The 24,516-nt window shown below is 40.1% G+C and overlaps 1 protein-coding gene across 1 annotated transcript in view; it reads left to right on the top strand.

The window, feature by feature from the left end:
* Positions 1-24,516, top strand: part of pah.S (phenylalanine hydroxylase S homeolog) — a 39,340-nt gene that overhangs the window by 7,293 nt on the left and 7,531 nt on the right. Inside the window, exons 3-6 of the mRNA XM_018256064.2 lie at positions 10,628-10,811; positions 20,420-20,508; positions 22,552-22,619; positions 24,275-24,471. Of these exons, the coding sequence (XP_018111553.1) occupies positions 10,628-10,811; positions 20,420-20,508; positions 22,552-22,619; positions 24,275-24,471 (538 nt within the window). The remainder of the gene's footprint in view (positions 1-10,627; positions 10,812-20,419; positions 20,509-22,551; positions 22,620-24,274; positions 24,472-24,516) is intronic.

Here is a 24,516-nt window from a genome sequence, read left to right as displayed (position 1 = left end):
AAAACGATGGCGTCAAGTCGGATGCGCCGCAATTAAGGTAAGGTATAAAAATGTCGGGTGTTTTGCCGCAGAGTGCATCCAACACAACTGTCGGATGCAGACGCAACATACATATTTTTGGCGCATCCAAATTGACGCCATTGTTTTGTCGCCTTGTGTCGGAACGCATTTAAATCACCCTTATAGTTCTGCCCTTAGAGTTTGTGCGTTTAGTTGTGGTTTCAAAAACCCCCAAGTGTTCACTTAACAAGCACCCACACCTGGAGAATGCTAAAATCAAGCTCTAGGGGCAGAGTGTTGCATCAGTGGGTGCAGGGCAGCCCTGTCCTTAGCTGTTGCAGCTGTTGCAGCCTGGGTCCTCTGTTGCTCCTTAACTTGTGTGTTTGAATGAAGTAGAAGTTGGGTAACAACTTCCTGGGGGAAGCCTTTGTTTCTGCCCCCTATGTAGGGATGTCGCGGACTGTTCGCCGGCGAACTTGTTCGTGCGAACATCGGCTGTTCGCGTCCGCCGCAAGTTCGCGAACGTCGCGCGACGTTCGCCATTTTGGGTTCGCCTTACCTGGCGCTTTTTTTTGACCTCTCACCCCAGACCAGCAGATACATGGCAGCCAATCAGGAAGCTCTCCCTCCTGGACCACCCCCACACCCCCTGGACCACTCCCCTTCCATATATAAACTGAAGCCCTGCAGCGTTTTTTCATTCTGCCTGTGTGTGCTTGGAAGAGCTAGTGTAGGGAGAGAGCTGCTAGTGATTTCACTGATTTGAGGGACAGTTGATAGTAAGTTTGCTGGCTAGTAATCTACTTGATACTGCTCTGTATTGGAGGGACAGAAGTCTGCAGGGATTTGAGGGACATTTTAGGGTAGCTTTGCTGGCTAGTAATCTACCTTCTACTGCAGTGCTCTGTATGTAGCTGCCTGCTGTGGGCACTGATCTCTTCTGATCTCATCTGCTGACTGCTGTAATAACCCAATAGTCCTTGTCAGGACTGCTTTTATTTTCTTTTTTGTTGTTTTACTTTGCTACTTTAACAGCCAAGTGCTATTAGTCTAGCAGTGTTGGGGAGTGGGACTGGTGTGCTACTGTGCTGCTCCTAGTAGTTCAGCAGCACCAACCCGAGAATATTTTTTTTTTTTAATATACATATAATTTTTTTTTTTATTTTACTTATCTTACTGTTCTTTAAGGTGTCCAGTGCTGTTTGCTGTTCTTCATAGTAGTGCACCAATAGTAGTGCACTTGCAGGCATTATTTGCCCAGTGGCCATCTAGCTGTGTGAGCTTGTTCACATTCTGTCTAAATATCAATAATAATACCGTCTCCAGAAACACCACCTGAGTGACGTTTTTCAAGCAGCAATAATATATTCCGTATCCACCACTGCTGTAGTGTATACGTTGACCTTGTAGGCATTATTTGCCCAGTGTGTTCTTCATTTTCAAACCACTGCCACTTAGCTGTGTGAGCTTGTTCACATTCTGTCTAAATATCAATAATAATACCGTCTCCAGAAACACCACCTGAGTGACGTTTTTCAAGCAGCAATAATATATTCCGTATCCACCACTGCTGTAGTGTATACGTTGACCTTGTAGGCATTATTTGCCCAGTGTGTTCTTCATTTTCAAACCACTGCCACTTAGCTGTGTGAGCTTGTTCACATTCTGTCTAAATATCAATAATAATACCGTCTCCAGAAACACCACCTGAGTGACGTTTTTCAAGCAGCAATAATATATTCCGTATCCACCACTGCTGTAGTGTATACGTTGACCTTGTAGGCATTATTTGCCCAGTGTGTTCTTCATTTTCAAACCACTGCCACTTAGCTGTGTGAGCTTGTTCACATTCTGTCTAAATATCAATAATAATACCGTCTCCAGAAACACCACCTGAGTGACGTTTTTCAAGCAGCAATAATATATTCCGTATCCACCACTGCTGTAGTGTATACGTTGACCTTGTAGGCATTATTTGCCCAGTGTGTTCTTCATTTTCAAACCACTGCCACTTAGCTGTGTGAGCTTGTTCACATTCTGTCTAAATATCAATAATAATACCGTCTCCAGAAACACCACCTGAGTGACGTTTTTCAAGCAGCAATAATATATTCCGTATCCACCACTGCTGTAGTGTATACGTTGACCTTGTAGGCATTATTTGCCCAGTGTGTTCTTCATTTTCAAACCACTGCCACTTAGCTGTGTGAGCTTGTTCACATTCTGTCTAAATATCAATAATAATACCGTCTCCAGAAACACCACCTGAGTGACGTTTTTCAAGCAGCAATAATATATTCCGTATCCACCACTGCTGTAGTGTATACGTTGACCTTGTAGGCATTATTTGCCCAGTGTGTTCTTCATTTTCAAACCACTGCCACTTAGCTGTGTGAGCTTGTTCACATTCTGTCTAAATATCAATAATAATACCGTCTCCAGAAACACCACCTGAGTGACGTTTTTCAAGCAGCAATAATATATTCCGTATCCACCACTGCTGTAGTGTATACGTTGACCTTGTAGGCATTATTTGCCCAGTGTGTTCTTCATTTTCAAACCACTGCCACTTAGCTGTGTGAGCTTGTTCACATTCTGTCTAAATATCAATAATAATACCGTCTCCAGAAACACCACCTGAGTGACGTTTTTCAAGCAGCAATAATATATTCCGTATCCACCACTGCTGTAGTGTATACGTTGACCTTGTAGGCATTATTTGCCCAGTGTGTTCTTCATTTTCAAACCACTGCCACTTAGCTGTGTGAGCTTGTTCACATTCTGTCTAAATATCAATAATAATACCGTCTCCAGAAACACCACCTGAGTGACGTTTTTCAAGCAGCAATAATATATTCCGTATCCACCACTGCTGTAGTGTATACGTTGACCTTGTAGGCATTATTTGCCCAGTGTGTTCTTCATTTTCAAACCACTGCCACTTAGCTGTGTGAGCTTGTTCACATTCTGTCTAAATATCAATAATAATACCGTCTCCAGAAACACCACCCGAGTGACGTTTTTCAAGCAGCAATAATATATTCCATATCCACCACTGCTGTAGTGTATACGTTGACCTTGTAGGCATTATTTGCCCAGTGTGTTCTTCATTTTCAAACCACTGCCACTTAGCTGTGTGAGCTTGTTCACATTCTGTCTAAATATCAATAATAATACCGTCTCCAGAAACACCACCTGAGTGACGTTTTTCAAGCAGCAATAATATATTCCGTATCCACCACTGCTGTAGTGTATACGTTGACCTTGTAGGCATTATTTGCCCAGTGTGTTCTTCATTTTCAAACCACTGCCACTTAGCTGTGTGAGCTTGTTCACATTCTGTCTAAATATCAATAATAATACCGTCTCCAGAAACACCACCTGAGTGACGTTTTTCAAGCAGCAATAATATATTCCGTATCCACCACTGCTGTAGTGTATACGTTGACCTTGTAGGCATTATTTGCCCAGTGTGTTCTTCATTTTCAAACCACTGCCATCTAGCTCTGTGAGCTTGTTCACATTCTGTCTAAATATCAATAATAATACCGTCTCCAGAAACACCACCCGAGTGACGTTTTTCAGGCAGCAATAATATATTCCGTATCCACTGCTGTAGTAGTGTATACGTTGACCTTGTAGGCCTTGTTTGCCCAGTGTGTTCTTCTTCTTCTTCATTTTCAAACAACTCCCATCTAGCTGTGTGAGCTTGTTCACATTTTGTCTAAATATCAATAATAATACCGTCTCTAGAAACACCACCCGAGTGACGTTTTTCAAGCAGCAATAATATATTCCGTATCCACCACTGCTGTAGTGTATACGTTGACCTTGTAGGCATTATTTGCCCAGTGTGTTCTTCATTTTCAAACCACTGCCACTTAGCTGTGTGAGCTTGTTCACATTCTGTCTAAATATCAATAATAATACCGTCTCCAGAAACACCACCTGAGTGACGTTTTTCAAGCAGCAATAATATATTCCGTATCCACCACTGCTGTAGTGTATACGTTGACCTTGTAGGCATTATTTGCCCAGTGTGTTCTTCATTTTCAAACCACTGCCACTTAGCTGTGTGAGCTTTTTCACATTCTGTCTAAATATCAATAATAATACCGTCTCCAGAAACACCACCTGAGTGACGTTTTTCAAGCAGCAATAATATATTCCGTATCCACCACTGCTGTAGTGTATACGTTGACCTTGTAGGCATTATTTGCCCAGTGTGTTCTTCATTTTCAAACCACTCCCATCTAGCTCTGTGAGCTTGTTCACATTCTGTCTAAATATCAATAATAATACCGTCTCCAGAAACACCACCTGAGTTGTTGTTGTTTTTGTTTTAAAAATAATGCCAGGCAAAGGCAGGCCGCCACGCAGAGGCACTAGGGGCCGTGCTGCTATGCTATCCTGTGGCCCTAGGAAATTGCCCAGTTTTAAAAAGGCAATGACCCTGAACTCCCAAAATGCTGAAGAGGTAGTTGACTGGCTTACACAGCACACCCCATCCTCTACCGTTTCTAACTTTACCACAACATCCTCATCCTCCACTGCTATGGGCACCCCACGTAACACTTCCTCCACCACCGGCGCCCCTTCTTCACTGGAGTCAGAGGAGTTATTTTCACATGAGTTTCTTGAACTGAGTGATGCGCAACCATTATTGGCAGAAGAAGATGAAGGAGATGAGGACGTTACACCAGATTTAATTCTGGCAGAGAACACAACAGAGATGGACATAATGAGTGATGACGAGGAGGTCCCCGCTGCTGCTTCCTTCTGTGAGCTGTTAGAAGAAATTGATGCATCTGAGGAGAATGATGATGAGGAGATTGATGTTTTGTGGGTGCCCAGTAGAAGAGAGCAAGAGGAGGATAGTTCAGATGGAGAGACGGAGAGTCAGAGAGGCAGGAGGAGAATAAGACTTAGAAGAAGCAGGGAGGACAGCTCGCAGGGAACAGTAGGGCAACAACATGTATCGGCACCTGTGGTCAGCCGGCCAACGCACCCGCCATTGCCGCCAACGCCGCCGACTTCTACTTTTACCCCCAGATTGCCAGCCTCAAAAAGGTCAGCAGTGTGGGATTTTTTTAATGTGTGTGCCTCTGACAAAAGCGTTGTAATTTGCAATGAGTGCAGTCAGAAACTGAGTCTTGGGAAGCCCAACAGCCACATAGGTACAACTTCTATGCGAAGGCACATGAACGGCAAGCACAAAGCACTTTGGGAGCAACACCTCAAAGGCAACAGGCAAACTAAAAGCCACCCTCCTTCTGGTCCAGCATCTTACTGCTCTACCTCTGCTGTCCTTGACCCGTCTGAACCACCCTCCACTCCACCTTCCACCTTGACCACCAGTTCCCATTCCCAGTCATCTGCCCCCAGCCAAGTTTCTGTGAGGGCCATGTATGAGCGTAAGAAGCCAATGTCTGCGAGTCACCCCCTTGCCCGGCGTCTGACAGCTGGCTTGTCTGCACTCTTAGCCCGCCAGCTTTTACCATACCAGCTGGTGGACTCTGAGGCCTTCCGCAAATTTGTAGCAATTGGGACACCGCAGTGGAAGGTACCCAGCCGCAATTTTTTTTCAAAAAAGGGAATACCACACCTGTACCACCATGTGCAGAGCCAAGTCACCGCATCTCTGTCACTTAGTGTTGGGCCAAAGGTCCATATGACTACTGACGCATGGTCCTCCAAGCATGGTCAGGGCAGGTATGTCACCTACACTGCCCACTGGGTGAACTTGGTCATGGCTGGGAAGCAGGAAATGTGTGGCTCAACAACGACAGTGGAGTTGGTGTCACCGCCACGGATTGCACGCGGTTCTGCCACCACCTCTACTCCTCCTTCGCTCTCTACCTCGTCTTCTTCCTCTTCTTCGTCCTCTGCTGCTGGGTCCTCCTCCTCCTCCACACCTGTGCACCCCCAGCTCCCCCTAGGCTATTCGACGTGCCAGGTACGCCGTTGTCATGCTGTCTTGGGGATGACGTGCCTGGAAAGCAAAAACCATACCGGATCTGTACTCCTGTCATCTCTGCAGTCACAGGCCGATCGGTGGCTGACCCCACACCAACTGAAGATCGGAAAAGTGGTGTGTGACAATGGAAGCAATCTGTTGGCAGCACTGAGACTGGGCAATTTAACACATGTGCCCTGCATGGCACATGTTCTGAATTTAATAGTACAACGTTTTGTCTCAAAGTACCCAGGATTCCAGGACGTTCTCAGGCAGTCCAGGAAGGTGTCGGCCCATTTCAGACGTTCCTATACAGCCATGGCACGCCTTGCTGACATTCAGCAGCGGTACAACATGCCAGTCAGGCGTTTGATTTGCGACAGCCAGACTCGCTGGAATTCAACGCTCCTCATGTTGGAACGTCTGCTGCGACAACAAAGAGCCGTCAACAAATACCTGTTTGAACTGGGTGGTAGGACTGGATCTGCAGAGCTGGGGATTTTTTTCCCCCGTTACTGGGTGCTTATGCGCGATGCCTGCAGGCTCATGCGCCCTTTTGAAGAGGTTACAAATATGGTCAGTCGCACCGAAGGCACCATCAGCGACCTAATACCCTTTGCTTTCTTCCTGGAGCGTGCCGTGCGACGAGTGACAGATGAGGCTGTAGACCAGCGTGACGAGGAGCAGGAAGCGCACGATTTCTGGTCGGAATCACCAGAACGAACCCAGGCACCTGCTGCAACGCAGGGAGAGGTGTCAGAAGTGGAGTCAGAGGAGGAAGGTGGCTTTGTGGAGGAGGAGGACCAACAGGAGCAGGCTTCCCAGGGGGCTAGTGGTGACCTTTTGGGGACCCCTGGTCTTGTACGTGGCTGGGGGGAGGAGACCGTGGATGATGCAGTCCTTGATAACGAGGAAGCGGAGATGGATACCTCTGCATCCAACCTTGTGAGAATGGGGTCTTTCATGCTGTCATGCCTGTTGAAGGACCCCCGTATCAAGAGGCTTAAGGAGAAGGACCTGTACTGGGTCGCGACTCTACTAGACCCTCGGTACAAGCATAAAGTGGCAGAAATGTTACCAACATACCACAAGTCTGAAAGGATGCTGCATTTACAAACCAGCCTGCAAAACATGTTGTACAATGCTTTTAAGGGTGATGTCACTTCAGGAACTCATCAACATTCCAGGGGCAGAGGTGCCAGTAATCCTGCCACGAGCGCACCTGCAAGGACAAAGCACTTTGGCCACTCTGTAACGTCAGACATGCAAATGTTTTTCAGTCCAAGGCAGCGGCAGAACCCTTCGGGATCCACCCTCAAAGAACGCCTCGACCGGCAGGTAGCGGACTACCTGGCATTAACTGCAGATATCGACACTCTGAGGAGCGATGAACCCCTGGACTACTGGGTGCGCAGGCTTGATCTGTGGCCAGAGCTGTCACAATTTGCCATGAACCTCTTGTCTTGCCCCGCCTCAAGTGTCCTCTCAGAAAGGACCTTCAGTGCAGCAGGAGGGATTGTAACTGAGAAGAGAACTCGCCTAGGTCACAAAAGTGTGGATTACCTGACCTTTATTAAAATGAATGAGGGGTGGATCTCGGAGGGTTACTGCACGCCGGAAGACTTGTTCTGAGTTTCTGATTCTGACTCCCCATGCAGCTGTCCTTCTCTGCACGCCTCATGACTCCACATACAGCTGTCCTTTAGCGTCCTCCTCCCTCCACCACCGTTACAAACTAGGGTGCAAACCCTACTGGTTTAATTTGAATCCAGGTAAATCCTGAGTTTTTCTGGCCTCTGTGCTTCAGTGGCTGCGACCAAAAAAAACTGAATATTTTCAGCATTTATATGGCATATTTTTTCTGGCCTCTGTGCTTCAGTGGCTGTGACAAAAAAAAGAATATTTTCAGCATTTATATGGCATATTTTTTCTGGCCTCTGTGCTGCAGTGGCTGCGACAAAAAAAAATTAATATTGTTTGCATTTATATGGCATATTTTTTCTGGCCTCTGTGCTGCAGTGGCTGCGACCAAAAAAAACAGAATATTTTCAGCATTTATATGGCATATTTTTTCTGGCCTCTGTGCTTCAGTGGCTGTGACAAAAAAATGAATATTTTCAGCATTTATATGGCATATTGTTTCGGCCTCTGTGCTTCAGTGGCTGCGACAAAAATAAATGAATATTTTCAGCATTTATATGGCATATTTTTTCTGGCCTCTGTGCTTCAGTGGCTGCGACCAAAAAAAACAGAATATTTTCAGCATTTATATGGCATATTTTTTCTGGCCTCTGTGCTTCAGTGGCTGTGACAAAAAAATGAATATTTTCAGCATTTATATGGCATATTGTTTCGGCCTCTGTGCTTCAGTGGCTGCGACAAAAATAAATGAATATTTTCAGCATTTATATGGCATATTTTTTCTGGCCTCTGTGCTTCAGTGGCTGCGGCCAAAAAAAACAGAATATTTTCAGCATTTATATGGCATATTTTTTCTGGCCTCTGTGCTTCAGTGTCTGCGACAAAAAAAATTTATATTGTTAGCATTTATATGGCATATTTTTCCTGGCCTCTGTGCTGCAGTGGCTGCGACAAAAAAAAATTAATATTGTTTGCATTTATATGGCATATTTTTTCTGGCCTCTGTGCTGCAGTGGCTGCGACAAAAAAAAATTAATATTGTTTGCATTTATATGGCATATTTTTTCTGGCCTCTGTGCTGCAGTGGCTGCCACAAAAAAAAATTAATATTTTCAGCATTTATATGGCATATTGTTTCTGGACTTCTGGTTCAGTGGCTGCGACAAAAAAAACATAATTTTTCAGGAAAGTACACATGCCTAATTTTTCAGGGTTCTGCAACAGTGGCAAAATCGCATCTTTTATGGTCACCGCAGGTGATCAATAAAGTAGACCAAAACTGGGCCCACACTGCAGAATCAGTGTTTTTTGGTTCACTTCACTGTACATTGAATTACCTCTGCCTGACCGTGCACGTGCGCACAAGCACGGTGACTGCTAAACACACCACTACAGAAATATTGCCACCAACAGGACGAACATCCTGGAGGTGACAAGCAACTAGTAATTAAAAACTATTATTTGCTCACTTGACGGTATCATTCATTAAAGCTCTTTGCGTCTTTTTGCGTTGCAGTAAGCACCGCGTTTCGTCTTTGCGTGTGAACAGGCTGTAACCTTTACACGACTTGATTGGCATGTAGACGCCGGACGTTTTAAAGCATTTTATTACACAGGTTTAGAAATGTAGTGTGATTTCTGCCCTTTACAGCACAAAACGCAGCGCTGTGTCACCAAAGGATTTTTTAGAAACATTTTTGCCCTTGATCCCCCTCTGGCATGGCACTGTCCAGGTCGTTGCACCCTTTAAACAACTTTAAAATCATTTTTCTGGCCAGAAATGTCTTTTCTAGCTTTTAAAATTCACCTTCCCATTGAAGTCTATGGGGTTCGCGACGTTCGCGAACCGTTCGCATTTTTGACGCAAGTTCGCGAATATGTTCGCGAACATTTTTTCCGACGTTCGCTACATCCCTACCCCTATGAACCATCAGCAACACAGTTCTAACTAACGTCCCTGAAAATAAAGTGTAGAGCCCTTAAAGGGATACTGTCATGGGAAAAAATTTTTTTTCAAAATGAATCAGTTAATAGTGCTGCTCCAGCAGAATTCTGCACTGAAATCCATTTCTCAAAAGAGCAAACAGATTTTTTTATATTCAATTTTGAAATCTGACATGGGGCTAACCATTTTGTCAATTTCCCAGCTGCCCCTGGTCATGTGACTTGTGCCTGCACTTTAGGAGAGAAATGCTTTCTGGCAGGCTGCTGTTTTTCATTCTCAATGTAACTGAATGTGTCTCAGTGGGACATGGGTTTTTACTATTGAGTTTTGTTCTTAGATCTACCAGGCAGCTGTTATCTTGTGTTAGGGAGCTGCTATCTGGTTACCTTCCCATTGTTCTTTTGTTTGGCTGCTGGGGGGAAAAGGGAGGGGGTGATATCACTCCAACTTGCAGTACAGCAGTAAAGAGTGATTGAAGTTTATCAGAGCACAAGTCACATGACTTGGGGCAGCTGGGAAATTGACAATATGTCTAGCCCCATGTCAGATTTCAAAATTGAATATAAAAAAATCTGTTCGTTCTTTTGAGAAATGGATTTCAGTGAAGAATTCACTGAAGAATTATTTTCCCCATGACAGTATCACTTTAAACAAAGCAAAAAGTGCAAGAGGAAGTGTGAGAGGTGCACTTAGCACACTGCCTTCTATTTCATAAATAACCACTTATTGGCTAAACTAATTGTAGAGGATACATTTTTGGTTGGTCTAGGCTTTTCTTTTATATGATTTATACAGAGTACACTCATCCAATGCTAAATAGTATAAAATAATTTCAAGTGAAAGATGATGTGCTGACTATGCAGTAATTATTGTTTATACCTTTAATCCATGTCTTCAGCCTTAACTACACTGTGTGAATACATTCAACTGATCTCCTTTATGTGTTTCCTTATGTTTTAGGAAAGAAAAAAATGTACTTGATTGCCCTGTTGCCACTAGATGCGGCAGGTGTATTTTAAATAAAAAATATTATGAAGTATTGTATAGGTAAGAAAATGAAAACATGTATCTTTATCTAATTGCAGGAAAAAGATATCAGTTTGACTTACATAGAGTCCAGGCCTTCCCGTCTCAATAAAGATGAATACCAATTTTTTATTAACTTGGATGACAAAAGCACCCCTGCTTTGGATGACATTATTAGGTGCCTAAGGCATGATATTGGAGCAACTGTGCATGAACTATCCGGAAACAAGAGGAAGGATGCTGGTGAGATATAGTTTGTTTTTCTCTGACATATTATTTTAGAAATTATAGTATAATGAAAGAATTTGAGTTTTTAGCTAAATCATGTTTTAGGGCTAAATTATGTTTTAGAATGAATTTGTCTAATATAAAATATTAAAAGCAAAATGTACATTTATTATTTTACAGGCTTCTTTCCTGCTTCACTTTTAGTTTTTGCCATTGCCTTACTGGAATGTTGTACGTAGCTTGGACATACCATAAATCTATGTTAGTATTGGCACATTCACCTGTTCTTAAACCAGTTTTGCTGTAACACTCAGGGGCACATTTACTAAGGGTCGAATATTGAGGGTTAATTAACCCTCGATATTCGACCATTGAAGTTAAATCCTTCGACTTCGAATATCGAAGTCTAATGGATTTAGCGCAATTCGTTCGATTGGATGATCGAAGGAAAAATCGTTCAATCGAAACTACAGGAACATGACTTGTGAACCAAGGGGCCCATTTACTAACAATCAAATTGCGATTTTTTTTTTCGGGAATCATGAAAAATTCATGTTTGTTTTATATATTTCTTAAAAGCTCTAAAAATTCAAGATTTATTAACAAAAGACCACGAAAAGTAAAAGCTGATCTCATTGGACTACTTTTAGGGGCACATTTACTATGGGTGGAATATTGAGGGTTAATTAACCCTCGATATTCGACCATTGAAGTTAAATCCTTCGACTTCGAATATCGAAGCTGAAGGATTTACCGCAATTTGTTCGATCGAATGATTCGAAGGATTTTAATCCATCGATCGAATGATTTTCCTTCGATCAGAAATTTTTTTCAAGACAGGGTCAGTATGGGTATAGGATACCGTAATCGGATACTCATTATCTAGAAAGCTTCAAATCTTCCATTTTAAGCAAATTATTCTAATTTTCAAAAAGATTTCCTTTTTTTTTTGTAATAATAACACAGTACTTTTTACTTTATGGTAACCAAGCTGCATTAATCCATATTGGTGACAAAACAATCCTGTTGGGTTTATTTAATGTTTTGCATTTTTTTAATCATATTTAAAGGAAAAGGAAAGTCATGCTGCACTTGGGGGTTCCAAACATTAGGCACCCCCAAGTGATTGTATTGACTTACCTGAAACCCCAGGCCAGTGCTCCTATCAGCAGAAATCTGCACCGGCCGGGGTTATACCAGTGACCATGACGGAGCTTTCCTCTTCCATCTTCGGCTTTCTTCGTGTGGCCATGCGTGTGCAGTAGAACAAAAAGCAGAACTTTAACTAAAAAAACAGTTCTACGTTCTGCATGCATGGCCGCACGAAGACAGAGGAAGATGGAAGAGGATAGCTCCGTTGTGCTCACTGGCATAACCCCGGCCCTAACATTTGGCACCTCCAAGTGCAGCATGACTTTCCTTCTCCTTTAAGGTATGGAGATCCAAATAATAAAAAAAGATTCCTTATCTAGAAAACGCCAAGTCCCATGAATTCCAGATAATAGATCCTATCCCTGTACAGGTGCATATTTTTATTTTTAGGAACTTGCAAACTTTTTCCATGTTTGACATGACAATGGTTTTTCACAGGAATGTAAGTTTTCACCCTATTTACACACTATGTACTAAAGCATTTCTCAGGTTTCCCTTTGAGTTGTTGTACTTTTTGCCAGCTCTGGCATTCTATATTGTCACAAGTTTGATAAAATACCTTCAGCAGAAATATTATAAAAATATGGTAGAAATGTGATATTTCGAGTTGTAAGATCTATGCATCTGCACTTGTTAGAATCCTGGTTTGGCTTAGCAGGACACGCCATAGACAACTTTGTCACTACATGTTATATCATTTAAATGTTATACAGTTATACGACATGTCTCTTCTTGGATAATAGGAAACTAGAAGAGAAGTTCCAGGAATGTCGCAGTTAATATTCATCTCTTTATTGTATTCTTCACTGCACAGCATCAACAGGATTTGATTTCTAATATTAGTTCTATAAATGTTAGGAGATGCTGTGCATTCCTGTGATTCCAAGTGACCCCATATGGATAAGCCGCCTGTCAGGGAACATTCCCTACCTACCTCCTGTGGTGAGCGTCCACAGTTTATAATGGAAATCACTGACAGGGCAGGTGGGCAGTACAGACAGATGTCTGCTCTTGGAGAACTGTGACTAATACGTCTTTTCCAGGTTACAGAAAATTATGTTGTAATCACAGATCATTACAAGATATAGTGAGACATGCATAGCAACCTATTATTTATTGTTTAAACGGTGCAAGTCAACCATATTCTTCAATGAATTCAGGAACTTTATTCTATTATCTTTAGTGTTATACATAGAGACTTTTTAAACTACATGAACATGAAAAAAAAGTTCTATCCAGACGTCCCAGTTGCCAAAGGGTCCTGTCATTGTTCAATTTGCCCAATTTGTTCTGCAGACCAGCAGCTGGTCTTTTACAGGTTACCAGAACAAGAGCCAATCATTCATTCAGTTGGTGATCACCAATGTGATACTGATAGCTTACACCCATTGCAGATGGTTATAAAAAGTTGGTTGTCTCGTTGGAGATGGAGATTTAACATATACTTTATAAAGACATACAAGCTTGCCATTATTTATTATCCATCTGGTATCTGGTTGTCAGCTTACCAGTATTTACAGTACTTTTGCCCTTTATAGAACTCCATTTACTGCTTATAAACAGCTACCCCCAAGGATAGCCCAGCAACACAGAATCTGAAACTGTGCAGATACTGTGTGATATTGTTCAGTTGCTGCCTAGAGTGGTGAAAAATAGCCATTAAGCAAGGAGCAGCCCTACAAGGGACAAACTATCAAAATAATTCCTGTTGCAGAAATGGTTGAATTAGATATAATTGCAATATTTGCCAGGTATTTGTTTCAGGAATAAATATTTCCATTTTTATGGGAGGTCACATCACCTTGATATAGATCAGGACTAGGGATGCACCGATTCCAGGATTCGGTTCCAGATTCGGCCAGGATTCGGCCTTTTTCAGCAGGATTCGGCCGAATCCTTCCGCCCGGCCGAACCGAATCCAAATCCTAATTTGCAGATGCAAATTAGGGGTGGGAGAGAAATTGCGTGAGTTTTTGTCACAAAACAAAGAAGTAAAAAATGTTTTCCCCTTCCCCACCCCTAATTTGCATATGCAAATTAGGATTCGGATTCGGTTCAGTATGCGGCCGAATCTTTCACGACGGATTCGGGGTTCGGCCGAATCCAAAAAAGTGGATTTGTTGCATCCCTAATCAGGACTAACTTTATCCAAATTTTCACCCAATTGTGCATTCATGAAAACCAAGTCTGAGCTAAAGATGAGTGAAAGGATTGTGCAATTTTTAGAATCTAATTAACTTTAGTTTCCATTTTGTTTGTAAATTGTTTCAAAAATGTAGAGCTGAAATTGTTTTGTCTTCATGTTCTTAAGTGGGGAAAATGAGAGACAGCATGTGGCTTGGACAATACATTTTAGCCTCATAAAACAGCTATATAGAGCAGCTAATCATATTTCCCTCTCCTGGGAGCCATTTCTAAATTGGAACAATGCTTCACTCATTTTAATACAATTATGATGAAACGTACCATCAGTTTTGAGAAGTTTGCTCTCATGTACAAATAAGTGCAGTTGATTTGGTTATAGAAAGATGATAATGTGGGGCATTAATACAGAGAAAGGTAAGTGGAGAATTTTCATTGTGAGGCATTAAAAAGACACTGTCAGGACTTTCACCAACTGACTTTATTTTGCATTCATGCAAATATATTGGGCCAGATTCAATGCAGTGAGAAACAGGTTTATCACTTGAAAAGTAATTTACTAGATTCAATCTGAGATGCAATTCAATTCAGAAAAACTTATCGCATGGTTTATCACATGAGAACTCTATTGAAGTCTATGGGGAAAAAAAACTGGAACTGAATTTGGAGAAAAGTTTTTTCTCCTGAATTTGATTCTTGTCCATGACTTTCCATATATACTTTTTCTCACTGAATTGAATCGGGCCCATTGTGTTCAAACATAATAACCTGGGTCCCAATCTATATGAACATTTGGATATTGAATTGGAGGCCTATAAGTAGCATGGTGGTAGTCCTTGTTCTATTGTGATTTCTTTAAAATTGTGGTAAATTCTTTGGAGAGCCAAGGCTGTTGACCTCTGCATGGGAATGCAAGTTTAGAGACCACCACCACTCAGACTCCTAGCTTTAAAATTGGCAGGCAATTTGTCATTTTAAGCATGACAGTTTCTACTGTGCAAAATCTATAAGATATACGTCTCAGTATTTTAATATGGTGCTTCAAGACGTTTTGTAAAAGGCTTTTTTAGGTATAACATTGTCAAGGACATATTAGGCCTTTGTGTGGAGGTTAGTTTTGGTTAGTTGTTGCATGGAAATAGCTGCTGCGGTCAATTATCAGAGACCAACTGGTTAATTTATCTTGTTTTATTCAGTGTTGTTTGCATTAATGTGTGCTTATTATGTATTAATGCATATTTATTTCAATTGATTTATACATTAACCTGCTGCCATCTCCCCACCTATTCTTGTCTAAAGTGCTTTATTTATTAGTTTATGATTGCAGTGTATGTGTGAGCTGTCTTCAGTTGTAATTTGGCATCTATAAATGTTGAGTGTTAGTTGTAAATGGAACAGGTTAGTAAAGACTTACATCATTTGAAGACCTCAGGGTCAGGATCAGATGAGGAGACAAGCAGGAGGAGTGCAAAGTATAAAAAATATGTTTCATGTTTTTGCATTTCACACCCTGCATCCCAGTCTAGATGAATTGGCACATGTCTCGGCACTCTATTTTGGAGCACAAAGACCTGAGGCAACCCCCATGTATTGATAAGGGGCAGATAAATATATGTATGTGTCACCCCTCCCAACCTCTACCTGACCGGTAACCTAAGCAGCATTTACACAATGGCATTTGAAGCAGGCCTCAATTGGGCCCAGCCAGACCCTGGACAGAAGTGCTCTCTGCAGAAGCACTAAGGAGCACATTCTTGCACTTATGTCCAGGGTCTTTGTAAATTACCCATAGCATGTTCAAAGGAAAACTTTAACTTGTGAGCAACTGCCAGAAACAACTGAATTGCCTGCAACAAAAACAACAAATTTGCAGATCACATTAATATAAGCAGCACCTATTCCTAGCACTAAACATGAGCACACAGTAATAAAGGCTAACCTCTCCTGCCTATATAACATTGCGTTCACTAGTTGACATTTAATAACAATAAAACACTTTTTTTTTTTTGCAAGTATTCTTGTGCAATATCTTGTGTTGAAATAACCTCCAACACTGTTAACAGTCAAATGAAACAACATTATATAAATAAAAAAAGCCACGGTATTTATTGCATCACTTGACTCCAATCTTTCTTTAAATCCAAAATAGCAGACTAATACTTATGGCGTCCATTTGCCTAAATTTAGACTAAAAGTCCATAAGTAGTTTGGAAGGGACGCCAGATCTCCCAACCCTCTACGAGTGCTTCACACAATATAGACATTCTGCCGCACTGGAAGGAGAATAGCTCATGTTAAAGAGAACTGAAAATGTCTGTAATCAACAAATATCCTATTCAGTCTGAACTTCCTCCTGTCCTCTGTTAATTTGATTATATTTAGGAAGACACATTAGTATGGTTGCTTCTAATCAGACAATGGTAGAGCCTTCCGACTTCTCTGCTGGTCTATTTCCTGTGCTCCAATGTTTATGTCATGGTAAATAACTGCTGACTGCCGTCTAGCAAAACACCCAATTTATCAGATTCAATTGGCATAAAGTTAGAAACTGTCAAGACAAATCTTAAAACTACTTTTCTTATTAGAAAAGGCAGGTCTTTGGAGACACTGATCTCTATTCTTAATCTGGCCATTCTATTTTAAAGAGATAGGATTTACTTTGTCAAACCAGCAGATGTCTCAGTCAAACCAATTTGCTAGGCACGTGCATTGAAAGCTCTTCTTATAGATAAAAGTGAAAAGTTTAAGGCTTATCTGACTTTAAGTAGAGCCTTTTATTTAAGGAGTTTAAAATACATTTACTATAACTTCTTAGCAGCCTAAAATCCTCCCGAGGTGTCAAAGTCCACTGACATCATGGCTTGAAACCTTTACAATCCTGTTTGGTGTAACCATAGTAATCTTTTCTGCAACATGATGTATGCCTCTGGGGGTATTTGTTTCATCTTTAAATACATATACAAAAGCAATATATTAAAAGGTGATATTTAGTCTGAAGATCCATTTGGTTTTGAAATGTACATCACGGATCACTGCAAATAATTTACTCTACAATATAAAATGTAATTCCTGAACCAGCGAGTGTATTTTTTTTTAGTTGTAATATTGGTGTGTAGGCTCCATCTTAGGTCATTTTGCCTGGTTATGTGCTCTCAGAAAGAGCCAGCACTTTAGAATGGAACTGCTTTCTGACAGGCTATTGTTTCTCCTACTCAATGTAACTGAATGTGTCTCAGTGGGACCTGGATTTTACTGGATTGCTGTTCTTAGATCTACCAGGCAGCCGGGTTAGGGAGAGCTATCTCGTTACCTTCCGATTGTTCTGTTGTTAGGCTGCTGGGGTGGAAAGGGAGAGGTTGATATTACTCCAACTTGCAGTACAGTAGTGAAGAGTGACTGAAGTTTATCAGAGCACAAGTCACGTGACTTGGGGCAGCTGGGAAACAAACAATATGTCTAGCCCCATGTCAGATTTTAAAATTAAATATAAAAAAATCTGTTTGCTCTTTTGAGAAACGAATTTCAGTGCAGAATTCTACTGGATCAGCACTATTAACTGATGCGTTTTGGGAAAAAAAACATTTTTTCCCCATGACTTTATCCCTTTAAAGGCCACTGTATCTTAACACTGTATATTTTTCCTTTTGACTATTAGAGGTCAGTTGGTATTAATGTTTTCTGTTGTATTTACCTAGCTTCTATAAAGCAGTTAGGAGCCAAGTCTAAGTTTTGAGACCATAGCATACATTGACATTTTGCACAATGAATTTTTCTGCCTTCTAAACATCCAAAAACTGCACCCCTAATGTTGCTAAGGGGAAATGCAGCTGTAGGCAAGTTAATAACAATGAAATGATATATGCATTTCTGTAGCAGGTACAGAAGTGGAAGGTTGCAGATAACCAAAATAGAGAAGTACATTCATTGTCCTAATTTACTTAAGATTTTTAGGGGCAAAGAAAGAAAGGGCATAACAAAGAAAGGAAAAAAATGGATTCTTGGTCCTACTGACCCATGCACAATCTATAAATGTCAGAGAAAATATATTCTTATGTGCTTATATAAATACACCCAGTAAAACACCAACATGAGCACCATAGTCCTTAGGAAGCTGTGATCACAAAATCTTTCAATAACTATGTGCATGTATGCAGCCCTTGAGGATACTATAAGAAGGAGCAGATAAAATAGTGCATACAGGTTGCTGGGTTTGACAGTATAGAGATGGGGAGGTTACTGGTAGTAAAAGAGAAAGATTAAATGGCTTAAGAAGACAGAAGCATAAAACAAATATGCTATGTGCAGATGCATCAGTCTTAACCTAAAAATATTTAAGAGCAACCAAACCATATTGTAAATCATTTCCTTGGTCCAAATTTGCACATACATCTCTTCAGATTGCTATATTTGTGGTTAGGCACATTTGTTAAACAAAGACTACATTTTTAAAAAAAATTCAAGTTAAACTTTTCACTTCTAAACAGAGGACAACATGATAATTGTCTAACAACAGCTTCTTTGGAGACAGAACTTAAAGTGCACAGACATAACACACATATATTTCATTCTGTGATAGAAACACAGGCACTTCAGTGCACTCGGTTTAGGAAGTTAAAGAAACACTCCACAGATGCTTCATTCATGGGATCCCTCAGGCCTCCAAATTATTGGGGAAATTTGGAAATGGCGAGACTTTTCACTAGCCAAGCTATAAATTAATTAGACTTAAATGTAACCCTTGTTATCTCGATCCCTTAGAGTTTTACAAATGATTGTGTTTTTCTTCTTGACATACAAATTGCTAGATAATAGGCTATTGCGTTTTTGACCCCACTCTTAATATGGTTACAACTTGGGTGTTCAATGATAACTCATATAACTCTTCTTTCATACATGGCAATCACATCAGTATTAGTCAAGAGAGAACAGGCTGCCTTCAGTTGTGCGCCTACTGTTGGCAATTTACCATCAAGGATGTCAGTCTGTCAGGCTTCATATAATGGTAATAACTGGGGTGCTTATATAGTATTATAGCAATAATCATGGATTTTGTTGGGTGTAATAAAAACATATAGCGTTAAAAAAAATTCAGGGTTTCAGTTTTATGTATAACTGGTTTCGATTTAAAGGGGTGCTCCACCCAAAAATGGAAAATGTCATTACAATTTTAAGTAGTGTCTGTCTGTTTATAGTCTCTTCAGTATTAGCTATAAACTCTGGCCAATACATTTGGGGGGGTTATTTATCAAAGTCTCAATATTTTCTGCTACAAACTCTGATCAAATCCGCTCGAGTTTTTTACATTTATTTATTAATACAATTTCCCGAAAATTTGTTTTACAGGAAAAATCCAAATTTCGCGATTTTTTGGGATTTTTCATCGGATTTTTCCAGATTTTCTCCTGAAAAATTCGGGGTATTGCACGAAACCCAGCGCACATCAAAAAATCATTGGGATTTCCCAATTGACTTATATGCAACCTCAACAGGTCTGAGATGCCGGATTTTCAGATTCAGACTTTTCCATCCTTGGGGTTTAATAAATTCCAAAAAATTTGTGATTTTTTAGAAGTCTGAATTTATTAAAAAATCACGATTTTTTCTTGATTTTTGCAGAAAAAAGAGTTTAGTAAATAACCCCCTAGATATAGGAAGAGTATACAGCAGAATGTTGTTCTGTTGCAGTTAGATGCATTTTGCTGAATTTCCAAAGGTACAGTATAATTGCTGATAAATGTGTCAGTTCATTAAAACACTTATCAGGAAAATTATTAAAGGGGGTGCCAAATTGTGAGGCAATTCCCAGTGACTCGAATTGATTATCTCTTACTTACATGGTCTGCTGCTTCCACTTCCTCTTAGCTTACCTGGGATCTCCTGAACCCACTTAGACCTGACACATGGGCCAGTACAGAACTTAAAAAAAAGCTTGAATTGCACATGCAACAAGTCTGAGGCTGATGCAGATAATGCCTGGTAGGGGAAGAAGGCGCCACCACTCTATGCTAAAAACTATGCCAGAACATTGGGGACACTCGCTGGTCCCCAAGCTTTTCAAATCTATCAATGGTATTAGGTGACTTGCTGAGAATCCAGCTAAATAAATTTCGGGGGGCCCTTCAGGAATAGTAAGAAACCTATGATTATGCTCATACATGGAGAGGCTCGATCACAGTCAAGAGGGAAGGAGGCACAATTCCTTATTGGGGCTCCCTGCAGTCACAGGTTATGTAGTTACACCACTATCTCATATCTTTCATATTGTGATACTGTGTCAGTAAAGGCTACAACTACAATTTAAATTTTTTTACTTTGTTTTCTTCTTGCAGTTCCATGGTTCCCACGCACCATCCAAGATCTTGATAAATTCGCCAATCAGATTCTGAGCTATGGAGCAGAACTTGATGCTGATCATCCGGTAAGCACAATGGGGGTCATTTATCATCACTGGGCAAATTTGCCCATAGGCAGTAACCCATGGCAACCAATTAAATTTTTGCATTCATTGTTCTACTTGCAGCTGGCTTTAAAAAGCTGATAACTGATTGGTTAATATGGGTAACTGCCCCTGGGCAAATTTGCCCAGTGTTGATAAACAAGCCCCATATGTCTTTACTTGAGTGGATTTGATATGGATTTTCCCTGCCCAGTGGTACAGAAGTTCTGCATAACCACAATATTTTAAAACATTATTAACAACAGCAATTATTTTACGGGAATGTTAGAAATTTTCTTAGGTTTCCTACTTGTTTAGTAATCCATAGCATTTACTAGTCCAATGTTTGAAATCAGAGACATCTGATTTATTGCTCTTGGTCACTAGATGTATTGGGTGAGATGCAAGGCATTTTATTACATTGCCCTGGCCTGATTCCTACATTTGTCCCATTGATTCAATGAGTTGCAATGAGATGTTGAGTGGTATAAAATGCTGGTATAGTATTGGGTGAGAGATGTAAAAAACTATATACAGTATTTATAAATACTCCAGCACAGAGTCAGTAGCACAGGATCTAGCAACAGCTCTCAGTGCAGAATATTTTTCTTTGAATTCTGGGGAACGCAGTCTAAAGCATCTGACAGACTAAGTTGATGATCATTTCGGGATCCACTTAGGGTTGGCACCTGCCAGGTGTTATACAAGCCTGGTTGATGACAATGTTATTAATTGGGAAGAAACAAAAATGTAGGAAGGGTAGGCAACACTAGAGCCATGTGATAGCAGCAGCACACAATAATATAGGATAGGATATGTCCCTGGGTCCCTAGCAAATAACATTTATTGTGGTTCACATGCTATTCGCCTTCCCTGCCTATTCTTGAAAAACTGCTTGTTCTCCTAAGACCCTCCTCAGCCACGAGGTCTGTTCCCCCTATAATTATGCCACTTCTGAGCACTTTAGGGGCTTTCACATAGATGTCAACTAATCCCATATTATTAAAGTAATAGTGATCCACTCTCAGACATTTTAGAGACCTTTCAGCTGTTATCATTGTAAAGAGGTTTTACTTAGATGATGACATTCAATGCATTGCAAAAAAAAGGATTTGCAGAAGGGATTCTTCCATAGCACAAACGGTTAAAGAGCCGTACTTAAAAATCCGAGCCCCGGTTTGTTGTAGTGAACTTCTCTAATCTGCCATCTATGCAAAATATTCCTTTGAAATCTAAGTGCCCCCATTTAATTTGTTATTGCAGAGATCTGATGAGTTGCTCAGTTGTTTTTTATACAACACTGTGATTACCGAGAAAAGAAAACCCTGGCACACTGTTCATTTATCACTAATGCACTGGGATAAATCAGAACCACCAAAAATGGTGCTATTACTTTAATTGAGATTGGCCAATTCTAGATAATTGGTTCCTGGAGTGCCATAGCCTGCTCTGATATGCATTAGGCATTATATATCTTGATTCATGATCTTCAGAGAAATATTTTCAAAAGGCCTATAAAAGGGATGCAGAAATAAATTCCACAATTAAATCCAGATTTATCAATATGTTCTTCAAAAAAATGTTTTAAAAACCTTTGTTATGGATCAGATCTATTGTTCTCTTCAAATATATTTATTTTTCAATTAAGAGTCTTATTAAAGAATCTATTACATCTTTTCCCTTGAGCCTCCATTATGTAATGTTCTATGTGCTCGCCCACTGATCACCCAGCAGAAAAATGGCAGTTTTTCTATATGGTATTAACCATTGGCACATCCTATATGTTCTTAATGCAAAGGCTTTATTTATATGAAACAGGGTTATAAATATAATATATGGTATATATATATGGTATAATATATTGTTGTGTGATAAATGTTTATAGAGACCTGTAATGGTCATTTTCCTTTAAATTAAATACAGTCTATCTGGCTACCTCAAAAAAAGGGAAATCAATTTCTTATGAAATACTTTGATGTGAATGAAAAGATCATTTTATACGGTAACATTTATTTTCTAACCCAGGGCTTCACTGATTCAGTTTATCTTGCCCGCCGCAAAGAATTCGCTGATATTGCTTATAACTATAAACAGTAAGTCTTTTATCTTATTGTTTCTCATTATGTGTTTTAATGTAAAATACTCTATTCGCTCTATAGGCAATATATGTGGTAGATACAGACACAACTTCACACACATTAGTGCAGGGTCAGACTGGGCTGGTGGGACACCTCTTGGTACCCTGCTGATCCGATCCCCCACTCGGCCGTTCCCTCAAAGCTAAAAATGAGTTAAATGGTCATGGTACAGGTATAGGATCTGTTATCCAGAAACCCATTAGTCAGAAAGCTCAGAATTACGGAAAGGCTGTCTCAGACTCTATTTTATCCAAATAATCCAAATTTTTTAAAATTATTTCCTTTTTCTCTGTAGTGATAAAACAGTACCTTGTACTTGATCCAAACTAAGATATAATTAATCCTCATTGGAATTAAAACCAGACTATTGTGTTTATTTAATGTATATATGATTTTCTAGTAGACTTAAGGTATGAAAAACCAAATTCCGGAAAGATCGATTATACAGAAAGCCCCAGGTCCCGAGCATTCTGGATAACAGGTCCCATACCTGTATGATGGAGCCTCCAATGTACCAGTCCAATGCTGCATTAAATTATATTTGTAAGCTTTTGACAATATTTGAGATATACCTTCCTTTAGTCAGGCTAGCAGATACAGCATTCTGTTATTTTTGCTGAACCCCAGGTAAAGTTGAAACTAAGGGTACACATTAAATGGAGCATTTATCTTTATCTGATGACTTGGGACAAGCAGTAACAATTTACAGTAATGGAATATATTTTCTATACAGACCTAATGGCTTGCTAAATTTATAGTCCATACATATTCACCCACTCCCTTCTTATATGATTAGCATTGGCCAAGCAGATATTTTCAAAGCAGTGCTCCTGCCTTTATGTTGTGATATCAGAGCACTCTATTAAAGGATTACAAAACCTTTAAAAATAGGTCAATGTAAAATTGACAAGGGTGCTATTCTAAGTGCTTTTGTAATTTACATTCATTATTTATTTTCTTTTGATTCCAAGATATTAAGGGATACATGTACTGTTAATATGAATGAATTTTGTTACAACAGCACCACCTGCTGGTCAGTTTCCCACCAGTCTGACCACCAAGTAGTAAGGAAGTTGTCGGAGAAAGAAAGAAAGTGGCTGCTCTGATGTTCTTTTGCTTAGGAAAAAAATCAGAAACCTTTCTCACATCTTCAGCAATTTCACATAGACTTATTTTAAAGGTTTACTTATCATTTAACAAATAGCAAAGCTAATAAGAGAAAATCCTTATATGCAGGGAAACTATGTACATTAAATAATAAAATCTGCACCATTTTATGAAAAAACACAATCCCTTGCCTCTTCACTCCACTTGTTCCAATTAATGATGATCAGCAATTATCTGTGTTTGTGAACATCAGGGAATCAGTGTGCAGGGATGTTTCATGTCTTTGCTTCTCACTAAAGCTAACCTCAGTTAGAGACAACAGATTTTTTAATGAATGTATATTGTATAGATATGTTTTTCTTTTAATGGAAAACCTAGGACCTGGCTCTTCATTTTTTACTTCATCTCCCTTTTAAAGTAAACGACCCTTGTATATTTCCAGTCGAGCCAGCCATACTTTCTCTCTTTGATTTTTTAATGTACTAATTCATCTACAATTCCAGTGGGCAGCCAATCCCGCATGTAACCTACACAGAGCAGGAAAAGAAAACATGGGGCACTGTGTTCCGAGAGCTGAAGACTCTGTATCCCACTCATGCTTGCTATGAACACAATCATGTGTTTCCACTGCTGGAAGATTACTGTGGATACAATGAAAATAATATTCCACAGCTTGAGGATGTCTCCAATTTCCTACAAAGTAGGTTATACATTAGGTGTATGGTTGTATTTCTGAGGGTAGTTC

Source organism: Xenopus laevis, chromosome 3S (assembly GCF_017654675.1).
Source record: "Xenopus laevis strain J_2021 chromosome 3S, Xenopus_laevis_v10.1, whole genome shotgun sequence".
In the NCBI taxonomy this organism is placed as follows: Eukaryota; Metazoa; Chordata; class Amphibia; order Anura; family Pipidae; genus Xenopus; species Xenopus laevis.
This window is presented reverse-complemented; position numbering and strand designations above follow the sequence as displayed.